We start from the raw sequence: 23,908 nt of genomic DNA, 5'->3' as shown, positions 1-23,908 counted from the left end.
GGACACACACCAATTAGCTAAACTACAGGATTGTCTTACAGACATAAAGACATGGATGACCTCTAATTTCCTGCTTTTAAACTCAGATAAAACTGAAGTTATTGTACTTGGCCCCACAAATCTTAGAAACATGGTGTCTAACCAGATCCTTACTCTGGATGGCATTACCCTGACGTCTAGTAATACTGTGAGAAATCTTGGAGTCATTTTTGATCAGGATATGTCATTCAATGCACATATTAAACAAATATGTAGGACTGCTTTTTTGCATTTGCGTAATATCTCTAAAATTAGAAAGGTCTTGTCTCAGAGTGATGCTGAAAAACTAATTCATGCATTTATTTCCTCTAGGCTGGACTATTGTAATTCATTATTATCAGGTTGTCCTAAAAGTTCCCTGAAAAGCCTTCAGTTAATTCAAAATGCTGCAGCTAGAGTACTGACAGGGACTGGAAGGAGAGAGCATATCTCACCCATATTGGCCTCTCTTCATTGGCTTCCTGTTAATTCTAGAATAGAATTTAAAATTCTTCTTCTTACTTATAAGGTTTTGAATAATCAGGTCCCATCTTATCTTAGGGACCTCATAGTACCATATCACCCCAATAGAGCACTTCGCTCTCAGACTGCGGGCTTACTTGTAGTTCCTAGGGTTTGTAAGAGTAGAATGGGAGGCAGAGCCTTCAGCTTTCAGGCTCCTCTCCTGTGGAACCAGCTCCCAATTCAGATCAGGGAGACAGACACCCTCTCTACTTTTAAGATTAGGCTTAAAACTTTCCTTTTTGCTAAAGCTTATAGTTAGGGCTGGATCAGGTGACCCTGAACCATCCCTTAGTTATGCTGCTATAGACTTAGACTGCTGGGGGGTTCCCATGATGCACTGAGTGTTTCTTTCTCTTTTTGCTCTGTATGCACCACTCTGCATTTAATCATTAGTGATCGATCTCTGCTCCCCTCCACAGCATGTCTTTTTCCTGGTTCTCTCCCTCAGCCCCAACCAGTCCCAGCAGAAGACTGCCCCTCCCTGAGCCTGGTTCTGCTGGAGGTTTCTTCCTGTTAAAAGGGAGTTTTTCCTTCCCACTCTTGCCAAGTGCTTGCTCACAGGGGGTCGTTTTGACCGTTGGGGTTTTTCCATAATTATTGTATGGCCTTGCCTTGCAATATAAAGCGCCTTGGGGCAACTGTTTGTTGTGATTTGGCACTATATAAATAAAATTGATTTGATTTGATTTGATTAATGAATCTCTAGAACAGGGTTTTTTACCACCAACATTGAAAATTGATTGATTGATTGATTGATTGACTCAAGCAACCGTAGCTCTTCTCCATAAGAAAGACAAAGACCCAACTTTATGTGGGTTTTATAGGCCTCTGTCACTACTTAATGTCGATGTTAAGGTGTTAGCGAAAGTGTTAGCCTCTCGTTTAGAAAAGGTTCTTCCCTCAATCATTTCTGAGGAGCAAAATGGTTTTATAAAGGGACGTCAATTGTCTTTCAACACTCGCACTCTTTTCAATATGATTTATTCTATACATTCGACCCATCTTCCAGAAATTGTAGGTTCTCTTGATGCTGAAAAAGCATTCGACAGGGTGGAGCGGGAGTACTTATTTGCAGTTTTGAAGAGATTCGGATCTGGAGATAAATTTATTTCCTGGATTTGCCTCCTTTATTCTTCTCCTAAGGCCTCTATTCATACTAATGATACTTTCTCTGATTACTTTGCTCTTGGTCGTGGGACTCGACAAGGATGTCCGCTCTCACCTATGCTCTTCGCTATTGTTATTGAGCCTTTGTCCATTACATTACGGTCTTCCTCCTTATTCAGGGGGATCACAAGAAGCGGGATCGAAAACAAAATGTCGTTATATGCAGATGATTTGTTATTATATGTGACCGATCCTGCTTCTTCTCTTCCCACTGTTTTGAGTATTCTAGAAAATTATAACTCCTTCTCAGGCTGCAAACTAAATTTGGAGAAAAGTGAGTGTTTTCCTGTAAATACGGTGGCATGTAATCTACAACAATCCGACTTACCTTTTAAACTTAGTCTCTCGGGGTTCAAGTATCTTGGCATAAATGTGACACGCACTCTATCTGATCTTTTTGCAACTAATTTTACCCCCCTTCTTTCGAAGATTAACTCTGACATTCAAAGGTGGCATAGCCTCCCGCTAGCATTAATTGGCAACATTTTTTGACTCATTAGACAAGACAATAAGTGTGTTTCTGTGGGACGGGAAGCCACCTAGGATTCGTAAATCATTTTTTGCAGGAGTGCAGATTCAATGGTGGACTTTCACTACCCAATTTTCAGTTCTACTACTGGGCTGCTCACATTCAAAAGCTTTGTTGCTGGCTGGAATCTCCCAGCTCCCCTTGGTGCAAATTAGAATTATTGGCTTGTAGAGGGTCCTCTATACCTGCTTTGCTTTATTCTTCTCTACCTATGAAACTTTCTCTTTACACTGATAATCCGGTGGTTCTTAATACTCTTCAGGCTTGGTATCAGTTTAGACGGCAGTTCAAGTTTTTAGCTGCCTCTTCTATGAGTCCTCTAACTAACAACCACTTATTTCTTCCATCTCTTTCAGACTCGCTGTTCTCAGTTTGGCATGATAGGGGTGTTAAACATCTTAAGGATTTGTATACAAATGGCGTTTTTGATAGTTTCACTAATCTGTCCTCTAAGTATAATGTCCCTGGTACCCATTTGTTTCGCTATTTTCAGATTTGCAATTTTGTTTCCAAATGCTTTTCTGATTTTCCTTCAATGCCTTCTGAATTACCTTGGGAAGACTTACTTATTCATGATCCTAATCAGAGAGGACTGATTTCGAAAGTATACAATTCCCTTCTGACATTACGTAGTCAGTCAAATACCAAGAATAAAAATGCATGGGAAACTGAATTAGGAATACAATTGAGTGAAGATTTTTGGAAAGATGCAACTGATAGAATACGGTCAACAACCTCCTGTGCTCGTTCGTCTTGGTCTTATTCAATTCAAAGCTTTGCATAGTGTTCATTTTTCTAAGTCGAGGCTCAGTGAAATCTATCCCGACGTAGAAGACAAACGTGATAAGTGTCAGAACTCTCCTTGCCACCTTAGTCACATGTTTTTAATTGCCCTGGCCTAAATGTTTTTTGGTCTTGTTATTTCATGGTTATGTCGGCTGTTCTTAACGTGAATTTACAAACTTGTCCACTGATTGCCATATTTGGGATTCCTGACTCCTCATTCTCGTTGAATTATGTACAAATAGATATTATAGTGTTTACATCCCTGGTTGCTAGACGCTCTTTATTGTTACACTGGAAATCTACTAAATATCCTTTTGTTTCCCAGTGGCTTAAGGACATGATGTTTTTGCTGAAACTTGAGAAAATTAAATACACAATGAGGGGATGTACTGAGAAATTTTTTTCAAAAATGGCAGTGCTTTCTTTCTTACTTTTCAGACTTAGAGCAATTACCTAACTAAATGTTGTATGTGCCTGTGAATCGTTATATTTGTTTTAAGTGGTTATGTCTTGCAAATAACCAAAGAAAACACTGGAGAGTGAAAACACTAAATGAACAAAACAACAAATGCAAATAACTAAAATAAGAAAACACTGGAGAGTAGAAAACACTAAATGAACAACACAACAAATGCAAATAACTAAAATAAGAAAACACTGCAGAGTAGAAAACACTAAATGAACAATGCAACAAATGCAAATAACCAAAGAAAACACTTGAGAGTAGAAAACACTAAATGAACAAAACAACAAATGCAAATAACTAAAATAAGAAAACACTGGAGAGTAGAAAACACTAAATGAACAAAACAACAAATGCAAATAACTAAAATAAGAAAACACTGGAGAGTAGAAAACACTAAATGAACAAAACAACAAATGCAAATAACTAAAATAAGAAAACACTGGAGAGTAGATAACACTTGGAGCAGCAGATCATCAACTTCTTGTCTTCAAATAACATCCACATTAACAACAGTGACATTGCAGACTGTCATTCACTATCATGGAAAGACAAGAAGTCCAAACCAGCCATCATCCGGTTTGTGAACAGAAAAATTAAGAATGATTTGTTGCAACGGTCTAAAAAGCTGAGAGGAACCGACGTGTATGTCAACGAATATTTGACAAAAAAAAAAAAAAATGGTGATATAGCAAGAGAAGCAAGAATCCTCTGGAAACAACAGAAAATGCAAGCGACTTGGACGAGGAATTGTCAAGTGATAATTAAGTTAAATGGACCTCTGGAAATGCTAAAATCATAATGGTCAGGGAGCTTTCGGACTTGGAAAGATTTATGTGATGGGTATTTGTTTATTTGTTTATTCATGGTTATGCATGTGTGGTCAAAGGAATTTGAGTATAATCAAGTATGGGTAAAGATTTCCATAGCATGCAAAGTGTTTACATCATGTAGCAAGATCTAAGTTGACTGTTTTTTTGGTTTGTGAGTTTTTGTTTTTTAAGTTATGATGACAGCTGATTCTCTTGAATTTACCTCTGTGCAGGAATTACAGCCTTTTCAGTACACTGAGCATCACATACAAGATCTGGAATATGAGATAGATCAGGACAATCATTTATATTCTTTTATAAATAACAAGTATAATAATAAGTAACTGTCAGTATTATACAGATGAACAATACAACAACTGCATCGCAAGTGATGGGAAATGATCAATAATCTGCTTTAACAGTAGGAGTCTGTACAAAAAGTTTGGGATTGTTAAAGACTATTTAAAACAATTTTGTCAACTTTTTAGTATAATTGCCATAACGGAAACTTGGCTTGCAGACATTGACAATACAAATTATGAATTGGAGTGTTATGAATTCAATTATTTGAATAGACAAAATAGAGGAGGAGGAGTGGCTTTGTATGTTGATAAAAGGCTTAAATACAAAACTAAAGATCAAATGACAATGGCTGTGGAAAATCTTTTGGAATGTATCACAATCGAAATATGATTGGAAAAGGTAAAAATATAATTATTAGCTGTATATACAGAGCTCCGGGCTCTAACATTGAAGAATTTCAAATCTGGATAGAGAAGTATTTTTCACAGATGGGTAATAAACGAGTATTTGTCTGTGGAGATGTAAATATTGATCTCTTAAATCCATATCAGCATAAAGTGACAGAGGATTTCATTAATACCATGTATAGCTTAAATTTATATCCAAAATTACTAGGCCTTCAAGAATAACTTTACATTCAGCTACACTTACTGATAATAGATTTACTAATGATATCGACACCAAAACATTAAGTGGCTTACTGATCAATGATATTAGTGAACACTTACCAATTTTTTATAGTAACTGGTCTAAATTTAAAAAGAAAATGTAATGAGAAAATACAATATTGTAAACGCCGGCAATCAGAAGAAGCTATCACTGCCTTAAAAATGATTTACTTCTGCAGGATTGGAAGTCCATTTACACAGAGCATGATGCTCATTTAGCATATTCTGAATTTGAAAACATATTTCACGATATATACAACAAAAATTGTCCAATTATACAGTACAGTGCAAATAATAAATATAAAGCTAACCCATGGATGACAAAAGGTCTTCAAAAGGCTTGTAAGAGGGAAAAATATGCTATTCAGAGAATTAATTAAAAGTAAATCAAGAGAGGCAGAGATTATATATAAGGAATACAAAAATAAATTAACTATTATGCAGAATTGTAAAAAATCATACTTTGGAAAAATACTAAATAATAATAAAAACAACATGAAGGAAACATGGAAAATATTGAATAGTATTATAGCAAATAAATCCAAATCAAAGAACTACCCAACATACTTTACTTGTAATAACAAAGATGAATATGACATGAACCAAGTAGTGAATAGTTTCAATTATTTTTTTTGCTAATGTTGGGCCAGATTTGGCAGCTGACATTCACACAACCCATGGGGAAATCACCAATTAATTGTCATTAAAAGTCAACTGAACATAATGATGTACATATATCCTTAGTAAAGCAAATAATTACTGAAATCACCAAACCATTAACATATATATTTAATAAATAATTTCAAACTGGAATTGTCCCAATTGGTATGAAAGTGGCAAAACCTAAGAAAGGCTTTTTACACAATCAATCACAACATATTATTTCAAAAGATGGAACTGTATGGAATCAGAGGAGTGGCTCTGAATTGGATAAAAAGCTATTTAGAAAAGTTGAAGCAGTTTGTTAAACTGAGGGACTGCTTTTCTTTGTATATGGACATTGTTTGTGGGGTTCCCCAGGGTTCTGTGTTGGGACCAAAGTTATTTATTTTCTACATTAATGATTTATGTAGAGTTTTGGATGTGTTCAGACCAGTTCTCTTTGCAGATGACACAAACCTGTTGTGTTCAGGAGATAATTTGCAACAATTATCATCTGATTTAGAAACAGAAATGATAAAGTTGAAGAGTTGGTTTGATATTAACAAACTGTCATTAAACTGGTCTAAAAATAAAATAATGTTATTTGGAAATCATAAAAAAGATGCATAAATACAGTTAAATATAGAAGGGGTAAACATAGAAAGTGTCAAAGAGAATAAGTTGTTAGTTGTGATTATTGATGAAAGAATCAACTGGAAAGCTAATATTCAACATATTCAAAAGAAAGTATCAAAAGGTATTGCAGTTTTAAATTAGGCTAAGCACATTCTTGATGACAAATCACTACATACTCTGTATTGAGCATTTATTGCACCTTAACTGACTTATTGTGCAGAAGTATGGTGCAATAACTATAAAACAGTGCAACCATTATTCATCCTTCAAAAAAGAGCATTTAGAACAATCCACAATGCAGGGTATCATGATCATACCAACCCATTGTTCATTAAATCGAAAATATTAAAACTCTATGATATGATAATGTTCAAGACTATTCAATTGATGTACAAAGTGAATAAAAAGCAATTGCCATTTAGAATTCAAGATTTTTTATTATTTTTTTTACGCAAAGAGAAGGAATATATAATTTAAGGGGCTTGTATCATTTTAAAATGATGGGTGCTCAGACCACCAGGAAATGCTTCTGTGTCTCCATTTGTGGCCCCCAAAAATGGAATAATCTACCTGAAGAACTCAAACAATGTCCAAATATTAACCGGTTCAAATATTTATATAAAGATATGGTGTTCTCTGGATATGTGTCTGATGAAACAGGTTGAGTTTGTGTGTTGTATGAAGAATCTGCTACACTTGAATCCTTACTACTGAAAATGTCTGGTGGTAACGAGCACGTAATAGGAGCTGTTTGGGAAATATGTGACTTCATATTTTGTTTGGAAATGTTTGTTCATGATCGGGCACTTAGCATGGATTAATTTGACTGTACAGAGGGGTGTAGGCATGATAAGCGTTATTTCTGCCTATGCCTTTTGGGCACTATGTACATTGTTTTCTTTTTTTCTCTTCTTTTAACTGCTTTGTCTGTGAGTTTTGTTTGTTTGTGTACGAGGTATTTTTGTTCAGCATATTTGTGCCTAATAAATTCAGTTCAATTCAAAATTCACTAAATGGCCAAAACAACAAATGCAAATAACTAAAATAAGAAATCACTGGAGAGTTTAAAACACTAAATGAACAAAACAACAAATGCAAATAACTAAAATAAGAAAACACTGCAGAATAGAAAACACTAAATGAACAACACACACACACAAAAAAAGCAAATGCAAATAGCCAAAAAAAAAAACCAACAAAAAAAAACCACTGGGATAATGTCACAGAGACCTGGCGGAATCACAGACAGAGACATGTCGACATACCTACAGTAGATAATTCTAGACATGTTGAGTTGAGCATTATAGATAGACAGTTTAGAACAGCCGTTTTCGACAACGGGATGATTTTAACTTTCATATTGTAAAATTTCCTTATATGAGTAGTAACATACCATACTTGCAGGTACTTGCAGGGGTGGTGGCTAAGTGGTTAATGCGCTTGGTTTCAGTGCAGAAGGTTCTGGGTTCAAATCCCACCCCTGCCACATTTCTCCATGTAATGTGGAGTTGTGTAAAACCTGTGTCAATTCAACATGCAGATAGATCCACCTTGGATTTGCTGTGGCGACCCCGAGTGCAAAAACAAGGGAGCAGCCGAAGGGACTTACTATGAGTAGTAACGTACCGAGTAAACCTACATACGGTGTTTACACCTCTCAATTAGTCAGAATTGGTCGCATCGGTGATAATTACCAAAGTTTTTCCACTAGACACCATAAGTTTACTAGTAGATTAGTTAAACAAGGGTTTCTGTATAACAAATTGGTTCTTCAGTTCAAAAGATTTTTTAATATGTATTAAGAAATAATATCTAAGTTTGGGGTTCCCATTAAAAAGCATGTAGAAGATGGAATTTTTTCTACCTATATTAGCTAACTATAACCTAAAAATTAGGATAAATTTTAGATAAAACCTGTAACATATTATATCTGAACTTTTGTTTATATAGTTACACTGCTACAATTACAGCTTAACCTATTAGCTGTTAATTATCTAATAACCTGCCTCAGCCTCATTCACCTTGTATATATATGCCAGTTTAATGTTTAACGTTTTAAGTGGTTACCTAGCCTACTACTGTTTACGTTAGCTACATAAATGTTTGTTAGCTTACCTGGAATTTATCCCTCTCCGTCATGTTAATTATAGGCTAACCTGGCCTACATGTTGCTGCAGCCACGAGCCTCGAGCTCTCTTTGACCAGGAATATTCCACCTTTATATCCTTTCACCTAGGTACTTATATCATGTCTCCATATACATTTCAACATGCTTTACTTTTTCTTGTTCCCCTTTTTTAATATTATTATATTTATGGAATAATTGGAGGAGTGGGGTACAATTAGTTATACCTAACAGCTAACGTTAGCTTATCTAGCCGGCTGTAATACCGTTTATCGTAGCTTACAATATAGTTGGTTATTTTCTATTTGATAACCCATGTTAATTCATACTTTTGTTCACATTTATTTTTATATGTACAACCCCTGGCAAAAATGATGGAATCACCAGCCTCGGAGGATGTTCATTCAGTTGTTTAATTTTGTAGAAAAAAAGCAGATCACAGACACGACACAAAACTAAAGTCATTTCAAATGGCAACTTTCTGGCTTTAAGAAACACTATAAGAAATCAGGAAAAAAATTGTGGCAGTCAGTAACGGTTACTTTTTTTGCTCTGTATGCACCACTCTGCTTTTAATCATTAGTGATCGATCTCTGCCCCCCTCCACAGCATGTCTTTTTCCTGGTTCTCTCCCTCAGCCCCAACCAGTCCCAGCAGAAGACTGCCCCTCCCTGAGCCTGGTTCTGCTGGAGGTTTCTTCCTGTTAAAAGGGAGTTTTTCCTTCCCACTGTTGCCAAGTGCTTGCTCACAGGGGGTTGTTTTGACCGTTGGGGTTTTTCTGTAATTATTGTATGGCCTTGCCTTACAATATAAAGCACCTTGGGGCAACTGTTTGTTGTGATTTGGCGCTATATAAATAAAATTGATTTGATTTGAATGAACATCCTCCGAGGCCGGTGATTCCATAATTATTGCCAGGGGTTGTATTCGTTAATACCATTATTGTAGGTTTATCTACGCTATTATACTTTATACACTAATTACCGTTTTTGTTTATCTGGTCAGCTTGCTAGGTACGGTTGGCATATTAACGGCAAATTTAGGTCTTCTAACTATAACTAGCTTATTTTTGTTATTTACAATTTTATTTTACATGGTGTAGATTTTTAATGATTTATCAGTTTATGTGTTCTTTAAAAGATATCAACATATAGTACCTAAGTTCTTAGGTTTCCATTTGATAGCATATAGATTATGCTTTTTATTTTTTTCCTATTGGCTGCCAGCAGAGTTACTTTAGATAGCTACTAATACACATTACATCATAGCTTCTGTTTCTATAATAAAATACCAGATTTATAGCTTAGTCTACTAACTATAATTTAATTTTACTACTAGTACATACTAAAATACCTATACTACAATCTTCTCCTGTATTAATATTTAGGTTTTAAAACCTACTCTTGTATATTATATAGTACCATATTTATTGTACATGTAGTTTATTACCATTATTATTTAAATATCAGTTTTATATATATGATGTCTTATCTTTCATGTCTTATTATTTATTATTTTATATATATCCTTTTTCTTGAGCCACTTAGGTGGGTAGGGAGAGTTCCCATGGGATAAAAAAGCTTTTCAGCCTACCATCCCTGGTTCTCAAGACCAGGCACCGAAATGGCTCGACTCTGCTCTTTTCTACTCTTCTATTTTATTCTTCCTTTTTAGATATTTAGATATACCTTAGTATACTAACATAGTTCCACCTTAGAATTGGAATATAATATATAAGATATACCTTCCTATAAAATAAGAACAACCCCAGGTTACTTTTCAGCACTGTAGCCAGGCTGACAAAGAGTCAGAGCTCTATTGAGCCGAGTATTCCTTTAACTTTAACTAGTAATGACTTCATGACTTTCTTTGCAAATAAAATTTTAAGTATTAGAGGAAAAAATTATTCATAACCTTCCCAAAGACGTATCGTTATCTTTGGCTGCTTTCAGTAATGCTGGTATTTGGTTAGACTCTTTCTCTCCGATTGTTCTGTCTGAGTTATTTTCATTAGTTACTTCCTCCAAACCATCAACATGTCTATTAGACCCCATTCCTACCAGGCTGCTCAAGGAAGCCCTACCATTATTTAATGCTTCGATCTTAAATATGATCAATCTATCTTTGTTAGTTGGCTTTGTACCACAGGCTTTTAAGGTGGCAGTAATTAAACCATTACTTAAAAAGCCATCACTTGACCCAGCTATCTTAGCTAATTATAGGCCAATCTCCAACCTTCCTTTTCTCTCAAAAATTCTTGAAAGGGTAGTTGTAAAACAGCTAACTGATCATCTGCAGAGGAATGGTCTATTTGAAGAGTTTCAGTCAGGTTTTAGAATTCATCATAGTACAGAAACAGCATTAGTGAAGGTTACAAATGATCTTCTTATGGCCTCGGACAGTGGACTCATCTCTGTGCTTGTTCTGTTAGACCTCAGTGCAGCTTTTGATACTGTTGACCATAAAATTTTATTACAGAGATTAGAGCATGCCATAGGTATTAAAGGCACTGCGCTGCGGTGGTTTGAATCATATTTATCTAATAGATTACAATTTGTTCATGTAAATTGGGAATCTTCTTCACAGACTAAGGTTAATTATGGAGTTCCACAAGGTTCTGTGCTAGGACCAATTTTATTCACTTTATACATGTTTCCCTTAGGCAGTATTATTAGAAAGCATTGCTTAAATTTTCATTGTTACACAGATGATACCCAGCTTTATCTATCCATGAAGCCAGAGGACACACACCAATTAGTTAAACTGCAGGATTGTCTTACAGATATAAAGACATGGATGACCTCTAATTTCCTGCTTTTAAACTCAGATAAAACTGAAGTTATTGTACTTGGCCCCACAAATCTTAGAAACATGGTGTCTAACCAGATCCTTACTCTGGATGGCATTACCCTGACCTCTAGTAATACTGTGAGAAATCTTGGAGTCATTTTTGATCAGGATATGTCCTTCAATGTGCATATTAAGCAATTATATAGGACTGCTTTTTTGCATTTGCGCAATATCTCTAAAATTAGAAAGGTCTTGTCTCAGAGTGATGCTGAAAAACTAATTCATGCATTTATTTCCTCTAGGCTGGACTATTGTAATTCATTATTATCAGGTTGTCCTAAAAGTTCCATGAAAAGCCTTCAGTTAATTCAAAATGCTGCAGCTAGAGTACTGACAGGGACTGGAAGGAAAGAGCATATTTCACCCATATTGGCCTCTCTTCATTGGCTTCCTGTTAATTCTAGAATAGAATTTAAAATTCTTCTTCTTACTTATAAGGTTTTGAATAATCAGGTCCCATCTTATCTTAGGGACCTCATAGTACCATATCACCCCAATAGAGCGCTTCGCTCTCAGACTGCAGGCTTACTTGTAGTTCCTAGGGTTTGTAAGAGTAGAATGGGAGGCAGAGCCTTCAGCTTTCAGGCTCCTCTCCTGTGGAACCAGCTCCCAATTCAGATCAGGGAGACAGACACCCTCTCTACTTTTAAGATTAGGCTTAAAACTTTCCTTTTTGCTAAAGCTTATAGTTAGGGCTGGATCAGGTGACCCTGAACCATCCCTTAGTTATGCTGCTATAGACTTAGACTGCTGGGGGGTTCCCATGATGCACTGTTTCTTTCTCTTTTTGCTCTGTATGCACCACTCTGCATTTAATCATTAGTGATCGATCTCTGCTCCCCTCCACAGCATGTCTTTTTCCTGGTTCTCTCCCTCAGCCCCAACCAGTCCCAGCAGAAGACTGCCCCTCCCTGAGCCTGGTTCTGCTGGAGGTTTCTTCCTGTTAAAAGGGAGTTTTTCCTTCTCACTGTCGCCAAGTGCTTGCTCATAGGGGGTCGTTTTGACTGTTAGGGTTTTTCTGTAATTATTGTATGGCTTTTGCCTGACAAGATAAAGCGCCTTGGGGCAATTGTTTGTTGTCATTTGGCGCTATATAAATAAAATTGATTTGATTTGATTTGATTTGCCCTTACTGAATTTTCATGTGCAAAGGACAAACGCTGGAGGGATTTAGACCACAGATACACACACACAGGACTGACACGAAGCAGGAAGGCAAGACACATGATCACACTGATGTTACGCACATGATCAGACACAGGAGACAGAACAAACTGACACATGGAGGAAGTGCATGTGACAACCACAGAACTGAGACAGGGGAAACAAAGACAGGCATGACAAATGACCCACGACAACAGGTGCACAAACAGACCCGAAAACCAGATAGACAAGTGAGATGAAAGAGTGAGACACAGAGGACATAACAGTTCAACACACAAAATGACAACAACAGGCAGCGGAGCGCACACACAACACAAACTAGATCTAAAGGAGCTCAAACTAGATCTAAAGGAGCACAAACTGGATTAAAATGAGCACAAGCTTGAACTAAAGGAGCTCAACTAGATCTAAAGGAGCTCAAACTGGATCAAAACAAGCACAAGCTGGATCAAAATGAACATAAACTGGATCAAAATGAGCATAAACTGGATCTAAAGGACCATAAACTGAATCTGAAGGAGCACAAGCTCGAACTAAAGGAGCTTCACTGGATCTAAAGGAGCTCAAAGTGGCATTTCTCCTTTAATTTGGGTTGTCTTATATATACGTGTTTCTCCAGTGATTTTCAGCAGGCAGTTGTTGATTCATGAGATATAACGTGAAGACACTCAGGCTGAAAGCAATACAGGTAATTTACTCCTCCTCTGTTCTGTATAAAACCTCTGTAACTTCTTAATTTTGCTCTCTGAAGGACTTATTTCTAAATAACCTCTTAATTTTGCTGAGTGACACACCAGTGACACAAATTTGATAGATAAATCTTAAGTTATCTTCCTTAAACTCAAACTGAAAGCAAGTCTCTACAATTTGACATAAATTAATTAAAAATATAAAATCATTTCCAAGGTCCTCTAACAATGCTAACGCAGCAACTGTTAGCGCATTGTACGCATCACTTTGTGCATGTTTTTATATCCACCCATATAACTGCAGACACATGGGTGTGTTAAATGTTCATCAGTGTGTCTCTGATGTTCCTCATTACTCTAACGATTTCATGTTTTCACACTAGTAACGGTTCCCAGCATCACCTCTACGTGTGGCCAGTAGAACTATAGCTGTAGATACGTGCGGATGGCAGCTGGGAATTTTGCGTAATGCCCCGCACATTTCCACGGTCATTTTACTTTTGATACATCTGAACATTAGCGTGGAGACGGACGTTTGCATATACAGCCTTTGTACATGAGGCCCCGGGTCATTAAATCAGGTCTGAGCCAGACCACGTCACTGACAAATACTGGGATCAACTGGCACGCCAGGACCAGAACCTTTGTGCACACCCGAACATTCCCAGCAGGTCCCACAGAGCAGCCTGGTCATGTAATGTCACGTTTATTTGAAATGGGACAGTGCATATTAATGAACATAGTTACATGTAAATATGCCGGATTATAGCAGGATGTTAATTTCCATCCGTAGTCCCAGTAACACAGAAACAGACTAAGAACACACAACATACCAAAACAAATCAATCATGACAGAAAACAATTAAAACCGAATATACATACATATATGTACAAATTCAAAGTAACAATAATTGATCGTTAATAAGCAGCCGACAGGTGGAGGAACCAAATGGAGGTTTCATGATGGAGGTTGAGGTGCAAAAGTTCTGTATTAAAGTGACAAGTGCTACGTGCAAAGTGCTTCAGTGCCTGGTTGAATTGCGTATTACAGTGCGAGGTTGTATTGCACGATGCCAATACACTCATTTGCACGTGCACAAGTTATTGCACAGGGTGTCATACACAAGTTTATTGTGTAAAGACTACTAAACCGTATATTAACATAAAGTACACAAGAGTATTGTGTACATATAACTGAAAAAAAAAAAAACTTGAGTCGTGCCTGTTTAAGCCTGAGTTCAGATCATAAATGAACCTGGTTTCAATCCAGTTCAAACGTCCTCCTGTAAATATTGCACATTTCTCTGGACCTGATCAGGGTCCAGGTGTCTCGGGGTTGAGGACTTCAGGAGGCCAGAGACACGCCCACATGTCACCTGACTGTGGGGATGGACAGATGGTCTGTCTGTCTGAGTGGTTTCCATGTGGGACCCGGGGGGAGGTCTGGTCTATCAGTTCCTGTTCCCAGACATGAGCCAAGTCAAGTACCCATTCCAGGGGGGACAGTGTCCGTGTGTGTATTGAAGGCGCTGTTGTTGTTTCAGGGTGACTGTGAGTCCTGACGGGGTTTTATGGATCCACAACATCAGCAGGGCAGATGAAGGCAAATATACCTGCTTTGCTGAAAACTACCTGGGAAAAGCCAACAGCACCGGACACGTGTCAGTCAGAGGTACACACACACAGACACACACAGACACACACAAACACACACAAACACACAGACACACACAGATACACAGACACACACTAAGCTCATTGTCATACTGCCTGGTGTTTTGGTTCAGTCCGTCTTTAGATTTGCTGTGATGTCGTTTGTTCTAAACCTCTTCAGATGCCACTAAGATCACTCTGGCTCCTTCTAATGCTGACATCAATCAAGGTGAAAATGTGACCTTACAGTGCCACGCCTCCCACGACCCCACCATGGACTTGACCTTCACGTGGGCCCTGAATGGAGTCCTACTCGACCTTGAGGACTCCCCCGGACCGTACCACCGGGTGGAGGCGGTGAGTGTCTTTCTGGGCAGTCGTTGACCTCTGCATGCAGGAGGTTTGGAGTTGTACTGTGGAACAAGAGCTGCAGGCCACGCCCCCTTCACATTGGTTTTTATTGAAGTTCACTGTAAGCACAGATGTCATGGCAGCAATTCAAAAGAAGTAGAATCAAACTCCGGGCGCCGTTCCTCAGTCAGCTCCGCTCCTGGATCCTGGAGCTGTATCCGGCCTTGGGAGTGCACTGGCCCTCGTGGCTGAGTTGGTTGTAACAGTTTAAGTAACAGGTTGACAAATTCAAACATAATCTCTCTTGCTCTCTGTCGCCCTCTGTCTGTCACAGAAAGAAACCATTGGAGATCTGTTAATTGTGAATGCCCAGTTGAATCAAGCAGGGGCGTACACGTGCACGGCTCAGACTGTGGTGGACAGCTCCTCGGCTTCAGCCAAACTGGTGGTTCGAGGTCAGCTTCTTTCTGCATATGTTTATTTCATCTTCTCTCAATATTCTGCAACAGCAGTGCACGAGCAGAAGGATCTCTACCACAATGTGGGCACACACGGAACACCAGACTCCTGCACTCACAGACTCGGCCGTGGAGAACGGATCACAGCATTCAGTGTAGGACCTTAAAGTCTGTCCTCAGACAGACAGCTAGCCAGTAAAGAGAAGCCAACACTGGGGTAATGGGGCCAAGTTCTCATGTCCGAGTCAGCAATCAAGGAGGCTGAACCATCTGAAGACTGGGAACGCTTTTCAGAGCAGGTCCAAAAATAACATTTCAGCATCAGATTCAGACAAAATCAGTCTGTTCCTGCAATATTTCACACATGAAAACACAAGGACTGATCAGAGGCCATACCAAGATTCCAAACTCTGTCACTGTTTTTCCACCCAAAGATAGGTTGAGAAGATTGCTTGATTGTCTTAATTCAGCCAGCCCAATGACCATCATTTCTGTTAAACAGCGGGAAGTAGGAAGACAGGACCTGGCAGGGTTTAATAAGTGTTCTGGACAAAGACTGAGGGTGGTGGTGTCTCAGTGGGCTGCCACACCTTGTCAACAGCATTTACAGTACATGTGATTTTGTGAAAGTTTGCTCAACGTTCGCAGGCTGTCGCTATCCCCTCATGTGAGTTGCAGGGCATCGCTTGCTTGAATTTTGAACAAATCAAAAATTGCAATGGAACAAATGTCCTCTCCAAATATTCACAGAGCTGTCGCAGATGTTGCAAAAAGGGGTTGGAGCCAAAACAAGGATCTGACATTTCTCCTGGCAGACAGACACAAGCTGCCCTGGGAGCACGCCAAGCACCTGGAATCTCTGGGTTCTCTGGGAAGAATCTGGCTGTGGAATCTCAAGCAAGAATCTGGCAACCACTGATCTGAAAGTCTGAGTTTAAATAGTCTGCCACTCATTCACAGCAGGTGTGCGGCTGAGATGACCGGTGAGGCGCAGCAGATGTGGAACTAACCCAAGGGCGCCATCTGGGGGAAACTCACACATGACAACAAGGTTAAAAACAGAATAAAAACCAGGGGTCGGGGAGAACCATGACAGCAAGTACCAATTCAATGAGATACCAACTGAGAATTTGTTGCTAATTTGTGTGTGTTTTTTTGTGTCTCCAACTACACTCCAGCAGTCACAGCCCAGTGCGATAAGGTCCAGAGATTCAGTGAGATAAGGTCCAGAGATTCAGTGAGATACGTTCCAGAGATTCACTTAGATAAGGTCCAGAGATTCACTGAGATAAGGTCCAGATATTCACTGAGATAAGGTCCAGGGATTCAGTGAGATAAGGTCCAGAGATTCACTGAGATAAGGTCCAGAGATTCAGTGAGATATGGTCCAGAGATTCACTGAGATAAGGTCCAGAGATTTACTGAGATATGGTCCAGAGATTCACTGAGATAAGGTCCAGAGATTCAGTGAGATAAGGTCCAGAGATTCAGTGAGATATGGTCCAGAGATTCAGTGAGATAAGGTCCAGAGATTCAGTGAGATAAAGTCCAGAGATTCAGTGAGAGAAGGTCCAGAGATTAACTGAGATATGGTCCAGAGATTCAGTGAGATAAGGCCCAGAGATTCACTGAGATATGGTCCAGAGATTCACTGAGATAAGGTCCAGAGATTCACTGAGATAAGGTCCAGAGATTCAGTCAATCAATCAATCAATTTTTATATAGCGCCAAATCACAACAAACAGTTGCCCCAAGGCGCTTTATATTGTAAGGCAAGGCCATACAATAATTATGTAAAACCCCAACGGTCAAAACGACCCCCTGTGAGCAAGCACTTGGCTACAGTGGGAAGGAAAAACTCCCTTTTAACAGGAAGAAACCTCCAGCAGAACCAGGCTCAGGGAGGGGCAGTCTTCTGCTGGGACTGGTTGGGGCTGAGGGAGAGAACCAGGAACACATGCTGTGGAGGGGAGCAGAGATCGATCACTAATGATTAAATGCAGAGTGGTGCATACAGAGCAAAAAGAGAAAGAAACAATGCATCATGGGAACCCCCCAGCAGTCTACGTCTATAGCAGCATAACTAAGGGATGGTTCAGGGTCACCTGATCCAGCCCTAACTATAAGCTTTAGCAAAAAGGAAAGTTTTAAGCCTAATCTTAAAAGTAGAGAGGGTGTCTGTCTCCCTGATCTGAATTGGGAGCTGGTTCCACAGGAGAGGAGCCTGAAAGCTGAAGGCTCTGCCTCCCATTCTACTCTTACAAACCCTAGGAACTACAAGTAAGCCTGCAGTCTGAGAGCGAAGCGCTCTATTGGGGTGATATGGTACTACGAGGTCCCTAAGATAAGATGGGACCTGATTATTCAAAACCTTATAAGTAAGAAGAAGAATTTTAAATTCTATTCTAGAATTAACAGGAAGCCAATGAAGAGAGGCCAATATGGGTGAGATATGCTCTCTCCTTCTAGTCCCCGTCAGTACTCTAGCTGCAGCATTTTGAATTAACTGAAGGCTTTTCAGGGAACTTTTAGGACAACCTGATAATAATGAATTACAATAGTCCAGCCTAGAGGAAATAAATGCATGAATTAGTTTTTCAGCATCACTCTGAGACAAGACCATTCTGATTTTAGAGATATTGCTTAAATGCAAAAAAGCAGTCCTACATATTTGTTTAATATGCACTTTGAATGACATATCCTGATCAAAAATGACTCCAAGATTTCTCACAGTATTACTAGAGCTCAGGGTAATGCCATCCAGAGTAAGGATCTGGTTAGACACCATGTTTCTAAGATTTGTGGGGCCAAGTACAATAACTTCAGTTTTATCTGAGTTTAAAAGCAGGAAATTAGAGGTCATCCATGTCTTTATGTCTGTAAGACAATCCTGCAGTTTAGCTAATTGGTGTGTGTCCTCTGGCTTCATGGATAGATAAAGCTGGGTATCATCTGCGTAACAATGAAAATTTAAGCAATACCGTCTAATAATACTGCCTAAGGGAAACATGTATAAAGTGAATAAAATTGGTCCTAGCACAGAACCTTGTGGAACTCCATAATTAACTTTAGTCTGTGAAGAAGATTCCCCATTTACATGAACAAATTGTAATCTATTAGACAAATATGATTCAAACCACCGCAGCGCAGTGCCTTTAATACCTATGGCATGCTCTAATCTCTGTAATAAAATTTTATGGTCAACAGTATCAAAAGCAGCACTGAGGTCTAACAGAACAAGCACAGAGATGAGTCCACTGTCCGAGGCCATAAGAAGATCATTTGTAACCTTCACTAATGCTGTTTCTGTACTATGATGAATTCTAAAACCTGACTGAAAGTCTTCAAATAGACCATTCCTCTGCAGATGATCAGTTAGCTGTTTTACAACTACCCTTTCAAGAATTTTTGAGAGAAAAGGAAGGTTGGAAATTGGCCTATAATTAGCTAAGATAGCTGGGTCAAGTGATGGCTTTTTAAGTAATGGTTTAATTACTGCCACCTTAAAAGCCTGTGGTACATAGCCAACTAACAAAGATAGATTGATCATATTTAAGATCGAAGCATTAAATAATGGTAGGGCTTCCTTGAGCAGCCTGGTAGGAATGGGGTCTAATAAACATGTTGATGGTTTGGATGAAGTAACTAATGAAAATAACTCAGACAGAACAATCGGAGAGAAAGAGTCTAACCAAATACCGGCATCACTGAAAGCAGCCAAAGATAACGATACGTCTTTGGGATGGTTATGAGTAATTTTTTCTCTAATAGTTAAAATTTTGTTAGCAAAGAAAGTCATGAAGTCATTACTAGTTAAAGTTAATGGAATACTCAGCTCAATAGAGCTCTGACTCTTTGTCAGCCTGGCTACAGTGCTGAAAAGAAACCTGGGGTTGTTCTTATTTTCTTCAATTAGTGATGAGTAGAAAGATGTCCTAGCTTTACGGAGGGCTTTTTTTATAGAGCAACAGACTCTTTTTCCAGGCTAAGTGAAGATCTTCTAAATTAGTGAGACGCCATTTCCTCTCCAACTTACGGGTTATCTGCTTTAAGCTACGAGTTTGTGAGTTATACCACGGAGTCAGGCACTTCTGATTTAAAGCTCTCTTTTTCAGAGGAGCTACAGCATCCAAAGTTGTCTTCAATGAGGATGTAAAACTATTGACGAGATACTCTATCTCACAGAGTTTAGGTAGCTACTCTGCACTGTGTTGGTATATGGCATTAGAGAACATAAAGAAGGAATCATATCCTTAAACCTAGTTACAGCGCTTTCTGAAAGACTTCTAGTGTAATGAAACTTATTCCCCACTGCTGGGTAGTCCATCAGAGTAAATGTAAATGTTATTAAGAAATGATCAGACAGAAGGGAGTTTTCAGGGAATACTGTTAAGTCTTCTATTTCCATACCATAAGTCAGAACAAGATCTAAGATATGATTAAAGTGGTGGGTGGACTCATTTACTTTTTGAGCAAAGCCAATAGAGTCTAATAATAGATTAAATGCAGTGTTGAGGCTGTCATTCTCAGCATCTGTGTGGATGTTAAAATCACCCACTATAATTATCTTATCTGAGCTAAGCACTAAGTCAGACAAAAGGTCTGAAAATTCACAGAGAAACTCACAGTAACGACCAGGTGGACGATAGATAATAACAAATAAAACTGGTTTTTGGGACTTCCAATTTGGATGGACAAGACTAAGAGTCAAGCTTTCAAATGAATTAAAGCTCTGTCTGGGTTTTTGATTAATTAATAAGCTGGAATGGAAGATTGCTGCTAATCCTCCGCCCCGGCCCGTGCTACGAGCATTCTGACAGTTAAGATAAGGTCCAGAGATTAACTGAGATATGGTCCAGAGATTCAGTGAGATAAGGCCCAGAGATTCACTGAGATATGGTCCAGAGATTCACTGAGATAATGTCCAGAGATTCAGTGAGATATGGTCCAGAGATTCACTGAGATAAGGTCCAGAGATTTACTGAGATATAGTCCAGAGATTCACTGAGATAAGGTCCAGAGATTCACTGATTTAAGGTCCAGAGATTTACTGAGATATGGTCCAGAGATTCACTGAGATAAGGTCCAGAGATTCAGTGAGATATGGTCCAGAGATTCAGTGAGATAAGGTCCAGAGATTTACTGAGATATGGTCCAGAGATTCACTGAGATATGGTCCAGAGATTCACTGAGATAAGGTCCAGAGATTAACTGAGATAAGGTCCAGAGATTTACTGAGATATGGTCCAGAGATTCACTGAGATAAGGTCCAGAGATTCAGTGAGATATGGTCCAGAGATTCACTGGGATAAGGTCCAGATATTTACTGAGATATGGTCCAGAGATTCACTGAGATATGGTCCAGAGATTCACTGAGATAAGGTCCAGAGATTCAGTGAGATAAGGTCCAGAGATTCACTGAGATAAGGTCCAGAGATTCAGTGAGATAAGGTCCAGAGATTCAGTGAGATATGGTCCAGAGATTCACTGAGATAAGGTCCAGAGATTTACTGAGATATGGTCCAGAGATTCACTGAGATAAGGTCCAGAGATTCACTGATTTAAGGTCCAGAGATTTACTGAGATATGGTCCAGAGATTTACTGAGATAAGGTCCAGAGATTCAGTGAGATATGGTCCAGAGATTCACTGAGATAAGGTCCATAGATTCACTGAGATAAGGTCCAGAGATTCACTGAGATAAGGTACAGAGATTCAGAACTTCTCCGTCAGTCTGTCTGTCTGTAGTGACATGTCAGAGATTCTTTCGTCTCAACAGTGACTCAGCCGATGTCCAGAGGTGTCTGGAAAGACCTTATGCAGTTACTGGACAAAGGATTTGGGATGGCGATATCTTTGCAGAAAGATGAAGATCTAAATCTTTGGGGTCCTTAATTACTTATGGAAACCCAGAGGAGGTGTAAAACGGGCTTTGTGAGCTGTGTCCATATGACTGTGGTCCAGCGGGCTGTGGACCCTGGCTGTCTCGTGTCCCCTGGCTGCAGCAGTTAGATGACTGCATTGAGGAGGTAATGAAGGAGCCATGGTCACTCTCCTTCTGACCCGTGGCTATTCCCTAAGGTGATGAATTCGGCAAAGCAGAGCACCAGGTCTCAGATCTGGCATGACCAAACCCAGGTGGCGTGCTTTGGTCTGAGCTGAATGTATTTATTTCTTTGTGGTGTCAGCTTTATGACAGTCACGATGACGTGTGATTTTGGTACAGTGTTACTAAATCAGGATATTCTGTTGCTGTTCATCAGGTTTTAACTCAAATCTGTTGTTACTGAGAAACTTCTCTGCTCCTTAACTTTTGTTGATCCGGATGTGCTCAGGACCTCCGGGACCTCCTGGAGGTCTGCTGGTGAAGAACGTCGCTGCAACGTCAGTGGAGCTCAGGTGGAGTCGTGGATACGACAACCACAGTCCCATCGGGAAATATGTCATCATGGGCCGCTCGCCGCTTGCTTCAGAGTGGAAGAAGATGAGGACAGGTGTGTGTGCGTGTGTGTGTGCGCGCGTGTGTGTGTGTGTCTGTGTGTGTGTGTGTGTGCGTGTGTCTTTACATGATTTTAAATGTCTGTGAATGAAAAGCTAAATTAATTTCTGTTCAGTTACTAATTTGCTGTTACTAATGTGCTACTTTTCCTTAACGGGCTGAGTAGCAGCACACCCAAACAGATCTCCCTCACCTGGTCATGTGCGGTCTGAGTTCTCCTCATCATTTGTCAAGTTTTTAGTTTTTAGTCAGAGCTCCCCGGCACACCTCAGTGTATCGAGGGATGGGTCTCGAAAACCCGTTCTTGTTACGAATCGATAAGAAATTATTCGATCCACTGATATCAGTAGCCTTTTTGCTTAATGATTCCCTTATCGGTTATTCGGTTCACATTTCGCTGGAGCTAGCTGGTAGCTCTGGCCACTCGCCATGACAGAAACACGTTTGTTTTTGTCTTGTGCACACTCTGCTGTGGAAATGAGATTAGCTGCACAATCAATGGTAACGAGTACTTTTATGCATTTTTTGTGGTTCTTGAGGCATTTTGTGAATGCAAGAAATGTGCTCTGAGCTCAAAACGCGCCTCTGTGATATGAACCAAATGTACCCTCTCTTGTTCTGTGGTGTTTATGGCAGCTGGAATCCTTCGTGTGTTGCACTGCTGCCACCCCTGCTGCATCAGTCCGTTATAGCAGCACTAAATCCTCTCGATGAGCCCAGTGTCTTTCACATATTTAAAAAGCCAACACTTCCCCCTCCCACTTTAATTTACCTTATTTAACCAGGTTAGTCCATTGAGATCAGATCTCTTTTACAACGGAGACCTGGACAATTACAATCCAACAGAAACTTCTTTCAGGCCTGTTCTTCTACATTCTGAGAGAAGCTCTCAACTTTCTCTGGAATGTTTATTACAACACATGAGGACGTCCCTAAAAACACGTCCTAAATAAGGTCTTGCTGACTCCTGGATGAACCTGTCCCACACATCTATGATCCAGTGACCAGTTTCATATTTATTTACTTTAAGACTTAATAAAATGTTGACATAGAAAACCTGTAAAGCCTTCTTTTAGTACACAGAAAATTCACAAGAGGTATCGATAAGGGAATCGATAAGGAGTCGGATCAATAAGTGGAATTGATAATGGCATAGATATCGATAAAATCTTATCAATACCCATCCCTAAGTGTAACTCCAACAAATGAGCCCTTCTTGATATGTGAGATGAATGTTTCCATGCTTCGCCACGTTGCGCAGAACGGGACGTACAGCTGGAGCTCGCTGCTTATTTCATCCTGCATACGACTCAGGACAGGTCTCCTCGTAGGACATTCAATATTTTGCCAAAACAAATATGTATGAGGGGCAATTGAGAAGTTTTGAGTCTCACACAGAAAAAGTAGGTTGAGGTTCTCCATCTTTTGCGTTCGGAGGAACCAGCGCGTGACCTTTTGGCAGACTGTGCGGTGCTCTGGGCTGCAGTCCGTCCAAGTCTTTTCCTGGTTTCCTGCCTGAGGTCAGCCAGCTGCTGAAGCCACACACCTGGGCCTAAATTAACACTGACAGT

At 39.4% G+C, this 23,908-nt stretch overlaps 1 protein-coding gene across 1 annotated transcript in view; it reads left to right on the top strand.

Annotated features, from left to right (window-relative positions):
- Positions 1–23,908, top strand: part of cntn2 (contactin 2) — a 344,973-nt gene that overhangs the window by 177,814 nt on the left and 143,251 nt on the right. The window contains 4 exon segments of the mRNA XM_034167507.1: positions 14,922–15,049; positions 15,212–15,387; positions 15,716–15,836; positions 22,174–22,332. Coding sequence (XP_034023398.1) covers positions 14,922–15,049; positions 15,212–15,387; positions 15,716–15,836; positions 22,174–22,332 — 584 coding nt within the window.

Source organism: Thalassophryne amazonica, chromosome 3 (assembly GCF_902500255.1).
Source record: "Thalassophryne amazonica chromosome 3, fThaAma1.1, whole genome shotgun sequence".
NCBI lineage: Eukaryota > Metazoa > Chordata > Actinopteri > Batrachoidiformes > Batrachoididae > Thalassophryne > Thalassophryne amazonica.
This window is presented reverse-complemented; position numbering and strand designations above follow the sequence as displayed.